Here is a 14,941-nt window from a genome sequence, read left to right as displayed (position 1 = left end):
TAGACAGTGCCATTCTTCTCACTATTCTTTTTATTGTTTTAGAAAAATAGTTATTTTTCATAAAAGTATATTATTTATGTTAGCATATATTGGGTTTATTATTTTTTAAAATGAATCAATGAATACATGAAAAATTTTTCAGTTTTAATTTCTGATGTGGTAAATATGAATAGATGTAACACACATAAAGAAAATCTATTTGGGATTCTTAATCATTTTTAAGAATGTAGAGAGGTCCTGGGACAAAGCATTTCAGAAACAGGTTTTGGAGGAGGGAAGGCTATTCCTGTGCTAGGGGTCCATGCTGGGCTGCCACTGTCCACTCTTGCCAAAACCCAGGCTCAGTACATCGGTGACTTAGCATCCTACTTCTGAACAATGGCTTATCCCTACCTTAGGCCATCTAGTGGCTTCCATGAACTGGCTAGTAACTGCTTTTCACTCCCATGGCCTACACCATTACAGTGTAGGTTACTTTAGAGCAATAGTTTTCAACCAGAGTCCATTTTGTCCTCCAGGGGACATGTGGCAATGTCTGGAGTCATTTTTTGTTGTCACACCTGGGTCGGGGCTGGGAGATGCTACAGGCATCCAGTGGGGAGAGGCCAGGGATGCTGCTCAATATCCTACAATGTACAGGACAACCCCCACAACAAAGAATTATTTGGCACCAAATGTCAGTAGTGCCAAAGTTGAGAAATCCTGCCTTTGAGTATCCAGACCTCCTGTGAGATACCACAGGACTGTAGAGAATTTTGACAAATGACCTACTCTTAGAAGTTTAGCCTTGGATCGGAAAAATAATCACTGGGTTTATGAAACCTGGCAGGGAACCAATGTGCTTTTGGGAACTTCTAAATAAAAATGAGGGAGAAAAACAAACATTTCAAGCAGCAGCACAGCCAACAAGCATAAAAGCTGTAATCAGAAATCACAGATAATACCACTTAACAAGGTTACAATAGATGCCAAGAAAAGAAAATACTTTAAAATCCAAATCTCCTAGAACTCTATGTTGCTGTGGGGTAGACTAAATTTCTGAGATGGCAGAGGAAAACTGCTTTTGTCCACATAGTTTTCTTTCTTACTGTACCTTATTAGATGTGTTACCTAGCCCAATCCTAACCAACTGAAGGTATTGACACCCTCTCCCCAACACACACACACACACACACACACACACACACACACACACACACACACACTCTTACACATTGGTATTTTGAAGGAAGTGGAAATAGGTGGGCATTTGATCATTTTGAATGTCATTTTCTCCATGAAGCCATTTTTGCTCTTCAATGTTTTCTGTCTCTTCCATCACTTCTACCTTGCCTTATTATGCCTATGTCTTATGTCTGCCACTACACTGTGTGCTTCTCAAGGGCAGGGAATATGGCTTATGTATTTGTATCTCCATTTAGGATATTTTTCTTAATAAATACTTATCAAATCAATAACTCTTTTAGTATTTTGTTTTTCAATCTAGTGTATTTACATACTTATTATTATGATTATAATTATTGGTCAGGTTTAATGATCACCCTAAGAAGGTAGATTTATGGTGTCTATTTAATACAAAAAGAAATTGAGGCACAGATAGGTTAAGCGATTTGCACAAGCCTGTGCAGCAACTTCTGGGGCAGGTCAAGAGGCCAATTAATATACATTGAGCTGTGTTCTGTACATTCTCCAGTGGAATACACAAAAGGGTAGCATCCCTCTTTATTTTTGCTCTTCAAGCTTAGATATTTGTGATGATTTTATTTTCCTTTAGGGACACCCATACTCCAAATAACTATCAATCTAGCAAGGGCGTATTTTGCAGCTGGGGCCTTTTACTGTGGTGCAGCAATGTCTCCAGTGTAATGTTTCATAGCAATTACTGCAGGCCCTTAACTGGTACCTAAGAGAATTATAAGTCAGAAATATTTATTGTACTCACCTCAATAGAGAACAGAAAGAATTAAACAAAGTAGGTCAGATTCCTACCGTGGAAATTAGTCAGGCACTCTCGCCTCTGAAGGGCTTGCTATGAACTTTTTGCTGAGTAGAGCCCTCTTAAGACAAAGACATGGGTCAGCAGGCTTAGGGAAAAAACAGGAGTGCTTTGTGACATAATTTCAGGGGGACTGGGAACATCCCTCCATCCAAAAATATTTATCTCACTGGCAGCTGAAATTCCACTGTGAGAAATTCACATCTTTAAGTGACATGCTTTGCTAAAATACAAATCTTTCTGAGAAATGGGAAATGAAACAAATAGTAAATATTTATAAACTACAACTGTTTGTTCTATTTTGTCTTAAAAAATGTTTGAGGTGGGGTGGAAGAGTGTAAGGTTCCCCTAAGAAAACATTTTGTGGCATGTAAGTCATAAAAATGCATATGGATTGTTGATCAGATGGAGAGAGTGAGAGAAATGGGAATTAGATAGTCATTTAAAAGTATGTGAAGTTAATGCTGAATTGTGTCTCAATGATGATTCCTGAGTGTGGGGAACAGTCATGGAATTACATCTGCCTGTTTTTTATATGGGGGATAGTAATGTAATTCATAATACCTTGATAATGAGTTCATTTTTTGAAGAAAACATTATTGGATTATAAAAATTTCTGCTTATCTCTACCATCCACACCTGCCACTAACTCAGCTACTAAGACTGCTCACAATCCAAGGCCTCCACCTGCCAGCTGGTGGTCTCCTGGATTCCAGGCTCAGTTCCTGGGTTGTACCAACCAGCCATTTTAAAGAATCAATGTTATCTTAGTGATGGCCAACCTTACATATGGAGACAGCTTTAGGAAAAGAATGCCATTGTTTTTTTTTTCTGTGAAAGTACAAATTTTTTAAAAATTTTTATTTATTTATTTTTTTTGAGACAGAGTCTCGCTCTGTTGCCAGGCTGGAGTGCAGTAGCATGATCTCGGCTCACTGCAACCTCCGCCTCCCGGGTTCAAGTGATCCTCCTGCCTCAGCCTCCCAAGTAGCTGAGACTACAGGCACATGCCACCATGTCCAGCTAATTTTTTATATTTTTAGTAGAGATGGGGTTTCACCATGTTGGCCAGGATGGTCTCAATCTCTTGACCTTGTGATCCGCCCATCTCAGCCTCCCAAAGTGCTGGGATTACAGGTGTGAGCCACTGCGCCCAGCCAAAACTTAATTTTTTTAAAAAACAAAATAAATAAAACTTCTGATATATTTCAAAAGAACTGCTTAATTTATGTTAAAGTTTTAATTTCAGGAAATACCTAAAATAGTAAATAGCAAATAGTAGCTTAGAACCAGGTTGGATTCCTTATCATGAACAAAGAAATGGTGAAGAGAGTGATGTGAGGGTGCTGAGCTTAGGGGAAAAGAAGGAAAATTGGGTCTTGTCAATTAATTACCAAGTTGATTCTGTGAAATAATCTGGTGATCCTGGAAGGGTAAAGAGAGGAATCTATACTGTCAATATGGTTCTGGGCCTGAAAAATATCAGAACCCAGGGTGTAGTATGATTTAGTCCCCTGAAATACTATGGGATATATGCTACTCTAAATGGCTTCACTTCTCCTTTCAGAGCAGGGACACCTAAAGAGCAAATGTCTGTTTAATTAATGATTCCAGAAGATCCTCAATGGTGCCCTTAGGAGAGATAGATATATGTGTAAATATGTAGGTTATGGAGAAAGACAAAGAGATCACAGAGAAGTAAAAGAAATATATGAGCAAGGGTGGTGCATTTGCATAGTCAATTAGAAATCTGCTCTGATAACACATTATCTGGATGATGAGAATGGAAACTTATCACGGCCTAAGCTGGAAGCCCCTCCCTCTCCCTATCCCTTAACCAAACCCTTGCTCTAAGTTACTAACACTTGCTTCTTGGTATCTAGTGATCTTTGGGAACAACTTTTTAGAAATGTCTTTGGCCCAATGGAGGGAGAACAGCCATCCTCTCTTTTGCTAACTCTTTTACTGAAGATGTTTCAGGTTTTCATGATGGCAAGGCATCTTTCCCAATCACTCACTTGCTTCTCTAGCATTCTCTGGAAAAGCCCCAGCATCACCCAGGACATAACAGGCATGTACAGGCAGGCAGTCACAGACATCTCTGCCCAGGTTGGTCTTGCTTTATTTAGCTGAAGCCAATTGATGATCAAGCAAAAGAAGAATATTTGCTGGATTAAAGAATTTACTATGTGGTACTTTACATTCCTTTCTGTAGATTAACCTGGGATATGTATAATGAAGGGATTTATCTCTCCATATAGCAGCTGTTTGAGGCCATGGCAGTTCAAAATATGCCCTTGAGTACACTAGTGTCTGAAGTCCTTTAAAACAAATCTCTATCCCTTTGTTTTCACAGGGGTTCCTGAATGTAGGATTCCAGGAAAATGAGGATTTTATTTCAATCCTTCTATCCTTGGATCAGCCTGGGCTTTCTGTACAACGTGGGAGTATGTGCATATATGGCTGCTGGCATTACTGAACTCTGGCAACCTAAATAATCCTCATTTAACAAGGGCAGCTACAATGATTTGCAGTTATGCAGTGCTTAGCTGCTAGAAACCATCTCTGAGAGAGTATTTATATCCATGTAGTTCACAAATGTAGCTCAAACCTATTTAACTCCTTGCTATTGGGATAATAATTTAATATAAGTGCAAAGAGAAAATTCAATAATGCATGCATATAACATTAAGAGTTGAAAGCTATGAGTCATTTCACTAAGGGCCTAACAATGCTAGTGATTGAAACCTATTGATGAGGATCTATGCTGCAGCAGCAGCCCCAGAAGCAACTTTTACACACATGGGTAAAGCCAGTGACATTTCTAAATTACAACCTCTCAAATACAGAGCAGTAGACCCCTTGATTCCATAGGTTGTGTATTTCACTGATAGATTTCTACTAAACTGCCAAACTGGACCTCTGTTCAACTTCTCCATCTAGTAGTTGAACCCAATAGTCTGGGAAGACCTCTTACTCAATTTATCCCTGACAGAGAGAAGGGGCTCAGGGAAAATGCTAAGTTTTGAACAAAATGTGGCCATAGACACTTTCTCAAATACATAATTGGTATGATTCACTTGAAAACTCTGGTTTAAGATCCTTTGAAAAATCAAACTATCAAATTTGGTTGGGTTTTATTATATATAAGTGTGTTTTCTTTAGTTCATTCCAATGGCACCTAGAGAAGCATAGAATGAGAAGAGAGAAACAGATCTGTACCAGAAACTCACATGATGTATGTTTCTGAAGACATTTAACTCATTCCCCTGATCCTAGACAAAATATGCATTGAGAGTTCAATCTGATGGGTGCCAACATCCTCTTTATTCTCCAATAGCCATCCCTTGACCATGACTCATAGAAAAATAATCAGTTTTAGCTAAAATCATAGAAAAATAATCAGTTTTAGCTAGATTGCAACAAGTGAAGTCTATATATCAGATCTGAAATCAGATCTGGTTGCCATGCCAGGGCATATACCACCCTCTTTTAGCATATATTCTAGCATCTACACATCACGTCTGCCCTTCCAGCGGTGATGTTAGACAGGACATACAAATAGTCATATATATATATATATATATATATATGTATATGTATATACATATATATATATATGAATGCCATTGCCTTAGGTATATATTTTGAAAAATATTTGCTTCAATGCCAGATGAAATTAGGCAAAAAGGTGAATCCAGCACTTGGACAACACTTTTGCCACTTCTGATCAATGGGGATCAGCCTCATGTGCCAAGGGCCAAATGCTATACCGCTCTCTGGAAAGTCAAAAGAGAATGGAATTCAATTGTTCATAAAAGAAATTTGCCCCCACCCTGTTCCACCAACCCCAACTCCCACCCTCACCAAATATATTTCAATTGCATCAAATTTTTCATGTTTCTTTTCCATGGCTGTCCTACCTTTCAGAGATTGTGTATAACCTTCTCTTCAAATGAAAGGAAACCAAATGATTTGGTCTTCAAAGGGCAGAAAGGGAATAAACATACACCATTTCACTGTCTGCCACTGCAATGGCGTCTTTCCTCTTGGCAATTGTATAACAGCATTCTTACCTTCAGGCTTTTCATTCCTGTGGCTCTTTCTGTAGCTCTGGTGTTGGACATTTGGTCATTATTTGTCAATAAGAAAGACATTCATGTTATCAGGATAACACCAAAGGCAAATAATAATGTCCTAATCATAGAAACCATGTTAAGGCCATAGTTCATTTTTTAAAAAATCATTAGAATGGAATTATTTTTTAAAAGTGTTTTCTTTCTGGATTACATTTTTTTTTCCGGTGGTAGAATTTATTCTTTAATATCATTTGGCAAAATCAATGGTTTTGGCAGCCATTGGACTGGTTCAGTTCTTAAGGCAACAGGTCCCTTGCTTGAAGCAGCCACTTGAGAGAAAGTGAGGATTTGCTCTTGGGAGGAAGACCTGAGTAAGTTCAAGGAGCAAATTTAGTGACTACCAGGAAAGAAAACTGTCAGGTTCTTCATACTTCCAGGAGGCAGTACCAGCATAGAATCATGCAAACCAACGAAGAGCACAATATACTCACCCTACTTCTCGATCCCAAATCAGAGTCTTGGGGATTCACAGGAACTTCTGCTAAGACCCAGGAAGTGCCATCGATCTGTAATGATTCTTGCCTATACACATAACAGTGTCAATAAAGAGTCATTGGGATCCATCTTAACCCTGAGTATCCAAAATGTCAACCTTTAGGGATGGCTCCTGCCAATAAAAGGTCCATTTTGTTGCAGGCAAAGGCAGATGCAGATTCATATCCATTACCCACGGCCCAAGAAAGTCAAAGAATTCTGGGTGTGGAAGAGAAGTGGTTAAGAGACGGTGGCATAGGAGAGGAGAATTGTAGACATACATGGAAGAAGAAGAAGTACACACAAAACTGAAGATCTCATGTATACCAATGGGAAATACAGTATAACCTCATTCACCTATGTGCCGCCAAATATGAAGCCGAGGGATTTTGGAAATGGGCTGTCCGAGAGTGTAACTTTTTACTATCTTTGAATAGAAGACTTGCTAAGCAAATGCATGGGATTTAAAAAAACAAAGATAGCTAGTGATAGGGAGGAGGAACATGTTTCAATTTCTTCAGAGAACAAACTCTTTTTAGGTACCTTAAGAGCACCCATGTGAAAGGAAACACCACTGATTTTAATTGCAGGCATTTTTTGAAACGATTTAAACAGATTCCCTATGTTTTTTCCTAGCATCACATTGGTCAGTTTATTCTAGTTCCTATATATTTTTGAAGATATAGTAAAACTGCATTTCCCTATCAATATTCTATAAATCATAATGAGCATCTTACCATTTATTTAAATAATGGAGGTTCAATTGCACATCCCATCCTCCTCCCTCATTTCCTTATATGCCTCTCAAGTTAGGGCACCCATCTATCCTACAATTATCGTTGCAGTCAAGGGGCTCAGAATGGTCCCTTTAAATATTCTGTTACAATGTTCCCAAGAGCACACATGTGCTGATTTTCATCTTGGAATATATGGACACTGGGAGTCTATTTTAATCCCTAGAGAGGACTAAAGTCTGGTATAATTCTATGGTGAGGTTGGGTAGGGTTTGTTAATAACTTTCCACCTCAGTCACAAATAGCTCGTTTCATTGACCCTACCCTGTCTAGTAAGGTAAGGCTAGACGGGAAAGCGAAGCTGGTGCCCTTTACCCAAGATTAAGGGAATGAAGTAGGGTGGATAAGAACATAAACGTTTGAGGGGACAGGCAGCTGCAGAAGGAGGCTGATGTGCCTATGTGGTAGTTCTTTACATAAATCCTCCATTCTGCTGTGATTTACAATGATAGACTTTCACTGGCTATGTCACAAACCCCTGGTGATCTGGGTTTATCACTGAAACAACCTACTGGCTCTTAATTACTGCATCTGCACACACATTGTAATAAAGCATGAACACAAAAGGGTGATTTGCAGGTTAAAAATTCCCAAACCACAGTTCTAATTTACATGATCCTTGCATGTGCATTTACAGTTCATCAAGGAATGATCAAGTCTGTTTTGTTTAGGTCCTATTAGCTCAGGTTTGGGAAATTGGGAAAGCCAAGGAGTATTCTGGTTTCAGCTTGTAGGTCTGGTTCAGGGGCTGCCTCAGAGACTGACCTTGTTCTTAATTCCCTGTATCCATAAAAATAAAATAAAATAATAAAACATTAGTTTTATTAGTTTAAGCTCATGCACATTTACGACAGCCTGAAAATTTGCTGTTTCTTTCCATAGTATGGTAACTTTTCTAGACTAATCTCAGAATGTGTAATGTCTCATGCCAGGGAAGAAAAAGTCAATGATTTAATATAATTGCCCATTTATCATTAGTTAAAGGTTGGAGAGAGAGAGAGAGAGAGAGACAGAAAGATAAGTGATACAGGTATTTCTCCCTCTTCTGGTTTCAGAGATAATAGGTCTGAAAGTGTTTTTGAAAAAGTAAAAGCACTTATAAATGTCAGGCGTTGTGATTATTGTCATTTTTAGTAATCAGTACTGAGGGCTGGAACAGCTTAAATATGCCATTTGCCTAGTGACCAAGGTAGTTGCGAATGAACCTGATTCTTATGGAAACGTATCGCATGCAATCAGATTCACATTGCTCATTGGATAGGTGGTAGTGCTAAATTGCCATCTGCAATATTATCACAAGAGGTGACTCTGAAAGTCAGCAGAGATTTATGACAGCATTAGCTGTGTGACCTTCTCAAAGTCATCACCATCTCTGGATCACACTTTCTCTGTGAAATGATGGTATATTCAACAGTCAATTGTCATGTTAACGAGATGGGACACAATGAAGAGATGTAAATCTCAAGCCATTTTGCTAATACAGTAAAACCTCACTGATTTGGAGGAACAGAGGGAAAGGATTGTCTGAATGAGTAAAGCAAGTCCTGCATTACAAAATAGGTTTAAAGAATGACAATTTTATTACTTTAAGTCTATTTTGTAATTCAAACTGACTATGAAACATTGCCTTAGTGGAGATCCTCGTGAGAGCTACTTTAGCAGATAGATATGTAACGAATATGATTATATCTAATAAGTGCTTCCAACATTTGAAAAGGGTTTGTTCTCTTAAGAAAAAATTCAACTGACATTCCAGTCTAAACTCTTCATTTGCTTAACAAACCTTTCTTGTCCTCATGCCTGATAATATAAAGTTAACTTGTAGACTGGTCCCTGTCTAGTTTATCACAAATTATTAATTAGAGGGCTTCAAATTAATGAGGTTTTACTGCTATTTCTACCTCCTTCTCCATTGATTTTTTTTTTTTTTTGCATCACTAATACATAGTGGTAACCAGATTCACGCTCATCTCTTGCCCCTTCTCTTGCTCACTCTCAGAAAACAGCAGGTAGCAAGAAGGAAGAAGATAAAGGCAAGCTTCTTGGTAATCCAGAAATGGAATAAGCAATCGTTGGGTATGCAGCACTGATCGATCATACTATTATCCATAGTTGAGAAAAGGGTTGACTTATTTCAAAAGACTGGCTGTGGGAATGACCAAGAAAAGCGATTTGAAAGATGCCTGGCAGGTAGCACTATGGTTAGAGAAGTTGAAAACATTTAGGATCTACTGAAATATTTTTCTATTTGCATATCAAAATTCAGATAATCTGGAAATCGTGAGCTGTCAATAAAGTTACTTGATAAAAAAACTTTGCAGCAGTACTAGCTGAGGAAAAAAAGCTTGATTGCTGGTTGTAATTAAAAAATAGCTGGTCTAAAGTTTTGGGGTCTTCATGCACCAAAACATCTGGGTGAAAAGTAAAAAGTCAGCCAAATATGTGCAGATTTTTTTGTTTGTTTATATAACATCAAACGTCTGGTTATCTGAAAACTTCTGGGCACTTGGCATCATGTGGATGTTTTAGAGTCATCTTGTTACAGTCCATGGCTCCTTTTTAACCATGATGAGTATGAATGATGAATTCGTGAGAGCAATGCATCCAATCCAGCTCAATTTTCATTCTGCAACTCACTTCAATGATACAATTAGGTTCTCCGTGCTAATAACATGAGAAAAAGACTGGGAAGACAGGTGCTAAATACTTTGGCCATCAAGTTGGCCATTGTAAATATGAAATGAGCCAAAAGCTTGGCTAAATTGTCAGTGTCATCAGTTCACATTGGTGGGAAAGAAAGTTACTGCTTTTTGACACATAGTAAAACCTTGATTAATTGGAATCCATAAGGGATGAATGGAATTTTCAATAAGAGCAACCATTTTGTTCATTGTTGGCTAATAACAGTTTTTCTTAAAATGCTTCTATCTACTTTCTCGCCTCAGGGAAGCAGCCTCTAACGTTTGAGGGTCAATCCAGATGGAGAGAAGATAGAGGAGAAAGAGCCGAATGTGACCCAAACATAGGTCATCTCTTGGTAAGTGATTTTTTAAAAAATCAATTCCTTGCAGTCTTCTTTTTTGGAATACTATTGCTGCTTTCTCATCAATGTGAAGTACTGAGGGGGCAATTCAGTTAGTTGGGGTACTGGTTAGGTGAGTTCTGGTTAATCAAGGTTTTACGATAAAAGGCCATGCCAATGCCTGGTAAGATTATTTGCTGAAGAAAGTTCTTTTAAAATTGATTTCTTTGAAAGTGTTCTGGATCAGTGTTTCCAAACCCATATTATATTTGCAGACTGGCAAACTAACTTTTCCATCAGGATCCTGAGGGATAGAGAGGGAAAGAGAGGAGCAGAAGTGCGACCATTGTCTCTGAAGAAGAAAAGTTTTGGCTTGCCTGTCTGTTGGTCTGTGGTTGGGAAACACTGTTCTTCACCTTAAGATGCCCATGGGATCTTGGTCGTACAAGAGGTGAGTTTACATGCTTCAATATAATTCTCATGCCCCTTGGGCCATGGAGGATTCTGTTTTCAGGTCCTCTCCTGTACTTACCCAAAGTGTGTTTCCATGACTTGGTATCGTGGCTTCTGAGCTTGCCCCTATTTCTTGTTGCTTGGATGATGGCTATTCATTCATTCTAGCTCCAAAGAGCATTAGAAGTCAAAGGAATGCCAAGTAAGATGGGTTTTCTCATGATGGCAGCCTGGATAACAATTAGACCTACCTGAACCAAGAACATGGCTAAGGAGAAGCTAAATCAGGGATTCATACACACATATAGTATCACAGTTAGGCGACGCACTTGCTTAAATACGCAAAATGTCTCTGCAAAGTCTCTATATGGGGTGGCCTATTGAAGAAAGACCCCATTTAACTTGAAACCGAGCTTGTTATTTGGCTTTCAAGTTAAGTGGGGCCTGCTTAAATGGGCTATCACATATAGAGAACAACATCTCATCATTCAGACACATAATTGAAGAAGCCACCCTTACTCAACCAACCAACCTCTGTGAGCAACCATCATAACCTAGAAAAAAAAAGGCTATGCCCTGACTTTTCAGTAGGTGGATCTGATTTTTCATACCACTCAACTGAGGCAGGCAGGGACAGTCTCACACAGGAAAGCCTTGGACTCTTGAAAGCCTAGGGCATTGAAACCCACATCATGACTTTCATAAGGCAACCAATCTGGTGGGTGAAGGAAGGGAAAGGGTGTGGTTGGAGCCTCTGTCTGGGAGTTTAAGAAGGGACCCAAGTTAGATCAAAAATGTGGGCAGTGCCCTAAAGTCTTTTTGGTTCCCAAAGCTGCCAGGCAGGGGAATAACCTGGTCATTCCACTTTATGTGTGAGTCTTGTGCTCTCTCCTCAATAATAAGATAACAGTCTTGCCGATTACTCGTCACTAAGGGTACCCGGTTGTGGTGACATTGAGGCTGACCTTGGAGTCACCGCCCCCGCTGCCGCACTCTCCTTTGTCGTACCACCATTTGTTTTTCAATTTGTCCAAGAGGCCTTGCTCATTCAGTTTTAATACTGCCAGGTTAACAGCATTTCTTGAAACGATAAAACATAACTTGTAAGAAAATGCACAAATGCTTAGGAAATCGTTAACGTATAAAAAGGAGCACAAGAGGACAAATTGGCTAAATTTCACAGAACGTGGAGCTATAAAAATGTCTGTACAGCAAATACAGGGTTAAATATTGGAAGGTGGCATGGAGGATAACATTTGCTCAAAACTGAAGTGTGCGGGATGGGGAAATTGTCTTTGAGAAAAAAAGTAACAAGAACACCACATCCATGCAATTAACATTCGTCACATATGGCACCATAACTTGGCTTTTACCATTTAAATTGAAAAAGCCGTTGAACTGTAAAATTAAAACAGCAACAAACAGTCAGAGAGGACAACACAGAGAGAGAACATTAAAAAAAATGGATGCATTAAATAGATGAAACCATAATTTACCGTCTTATTTAACTCCATGGAATATTGTAGATTTTAAACTTTTAAAAGTTACCTCAAAATCCACAAGAAAGAAAATGACAACAAAATGCATCAGGGTAGGTGGAATACTATAACAACACGGATATTGTTATATTATTCCACCCACCTTAATGCTGAGCCTTTAGGGGTTGCCACACCATAGCCTTTGGAATCCAGATTTCCACCAACTTTCATCGTATCACATGGTTTTCTCTGCTCAATGTACTCATTCATGGTTGACTCCAGCAGGAAGGCGAACTTTCCCTTGGACTTTCGCACTCGGGCCACTCCGTCTGCTGTTGTTTTGGTAAACACAGATGGCTCTGCTGATTTCATGTAAGACCACATTTTCTCGTACACAGCAATTTTGGATCTCTGCACCAAAGAGATAAGAATTCTTAGAGCTGCCAGATATTCAATTTGGAGGAGGGTTAGTGCAGTAGTGTTTTTTTTTTTTTAATTGCAATCCACAGTAATAAAAAACACGTTACACTGCAACCTAGTAGACACATTCATTCATACATATGTAAACATTGTTTCCAAAACAAGTTCTCAAAACCACACTCACCCTTGCTATGTGTGATGCTCTCTGATATTTTCTATTCTATTCTAATTCATTTTAAATAATGTTGCTTAGGACCCACTAAATGGATTTCATGGCCCTACTAATTGGTTGCAATCTTATTTGAAAAACACTTTCTTAGTTCAACCTTCCTCTCAATGAAAAAATCTCTACAATATCCTGCTATGTTTATCTAATCATAGCAGGATATGCCTAATCAAAGACCATTGTAAGGTAGTGTACAGCCATTTTAGTTAGCCCACTCCAGCATGAGACATCAATTATTGTAAGAAAGTACCTCCTTATTCTGAGATGATCTTTGTTTTTCTATAACTCCCATTCCTTTTTACAATTTCAACTTTTATTTTAGACACAGGGGGTATATTTGCAGATGTGTTACATAGGAATATTGTGTGATGCTAAGGTATGGAGTACGGATCCTGCCACCTAGTTTGTGAATATTGTATTCAATAGGTAGTATTTTAATTCACACCCCCCACCCCCTGGTACTATCCCCTAGAGTTATGTAAAATAATTCTGTCCCTTTTTACAATGGTTCTTTTTTTAAATGTACAACGGTTCTTTACTTATTGAAAGGCCTTTATTATGTCCCCTTCTCATCTCTTCATCAGGTGAAACTCTGACTGATATTGTTTCCAGAACTCTCACAACTTTGGTTTTCCACTCGTAGGCACATTGTAGTTGGTAATGTCTGTCTCTAATTGGAGTGTATAGAAATAGACACGGTACCCCAAATAAATGACCAGAACAGAATGAAACAACAACAACAACAACAACAAACTTTTGCTTCTTGTTTTGGAGCATTCTTTTCTGTTTGCTTTCTCTTTCTTTCTCTTTCTTTCTTTCTTTCTTTCTTTCTTTAATTGGAGTGTATAGAAATAGACACGGTACCCCAAATAAATGACCAGAACAGAATGAAAAAAAAAAAAAAAACAACAACAAACTTTTGCTTCTTGTTTTGGAGCATTCTTTTCTGTTTGCTTTCTCTTTCTTTCTTTCTTTCTTTCTTTCTTCTTTCTTTCTTTCTTTTCTTTTCTTTTCTTTCCCTCCCTCCCTCCCTCCCTTCCTCCCTCCCTCCCTTCCTTCCTTCTTTCTTTCTTTCTTTCTTTCTTTCTTCTTTCTTTCTTTTTCTTTCTTTCTTTTCTTTTCCCCTCCCTCCCTCCCTCCCTCCCTCCCTCCCTCCCTTCCTTCCTTCCTTCCTCCCTCCCTTCCTTCCTTCCTTCCTTCCTTCCTTCCTTCCTTCCTTCTTTCCTTTGCTTCTTTCGTCTCACTCTGTCGCCCAGACTGGAGTGCATTGCTGTGATCTTAGTTCACTGCAGCCTCGACCTCCCAGGCTCAAGTGATCCTCCTGCATCAGTCTCCTGAATACCTAGGACTACAAGTGTGCACCACCAAGCCCAGCTAATTTGGTTTATTTTTTTGTAGAGACGAGGTCTCACTATGTTTCCCAGGCTGGTCTCAAACTCCTGGGCTCAAGTGAATCTCCCTCCTCAGCGTCCCAAAATGTTGGGATTACAGGCATGAGCACCTGGCTTGGAGCATTATTTTCTACCAATGCTGCTTGAATTTGCATTAATATATTTAGTCATTCCTCTATCCTTTCAACAAAATTTTTTTTATTGAGAAGCACTGGAAGAATATAATAGAGTGAATAGAGTCTTTCCATCAACTCAGGTTAAGGTCAAACCAAAACTTAGTTCTTTCTGCCAAGTCAAGTCTCCTTCATCTTTACCTTTTTGAATTTTGCATATAATCCCATTAAATTTCATATCAATTCAGGTGGTCCCTAGAACATGTATTAAATGCTTACTGTGCCTCTAGCCCTATGTTAGTCATTCTGGAGACTATAAAAGAATTGTAGACTCAATGACTCAAAAACTTCCAATTGACTTGGGAGCTAGGTCCTTAGGAATGAAAATCCTAGAAAAAAATTCTAAGGTGATATTGACCAGAGGTCGAGATAGCA

The 14,941-nt window shown here is 38.7% G+C and overlaps 1 protein-coding gene across 5 annotated transcripts in view; it reads right to left on the bottom strand.

Moving 5' to 3' along the window:
- GRIA3 (glutamate ionotropic receptor AMPA type subunit 3) overlaps positions 1–14,941 on the bottom strand; it is a 308,174-nt gene that overhangs the window by 13,509 nt on the left and 279,724 nt on the right. For 3 of the 5 annotated variants that reach the window (XM_063721254.1, XM_063721253.1, XM_009235218.4), the window contains exon 15: positions 12,520–12,767. In XM_063721254.1, the coding sequence (XP_063577324.1) occupies positions 12,520–12,767 (248 nt within the window). Of the gene's footprint in view, positions 1–11,843; positions 11,959–12,519; positions 12,768–14,941 lie in introns of all 5 variants that reach the window. The other 2 variants (XM_002832071.6, XM_054545019.2) reach the window with 1 other exon arrangement.

Source organism: Pongo abelii, chromosome X (genome assembly GCF_028885655.2).
Source record: "Pongo abelii isolate AG06213 chromosome X, NHGRI_mPonAbe1-v2.0_pri, whole genome shotgun sequence".
In the NCBI taxonomy this organism is placed as follows: Eukaryota; Metazoa; Chordata; class Mammalia; order Primates; family Hominidae; genus Pongo; species Pongo abelii.
The sequence above is the reverse complement of the archived record's forward strand: the minus strand, read 5'-3'. Positions and strand labels throughout refer to the sequence as shown.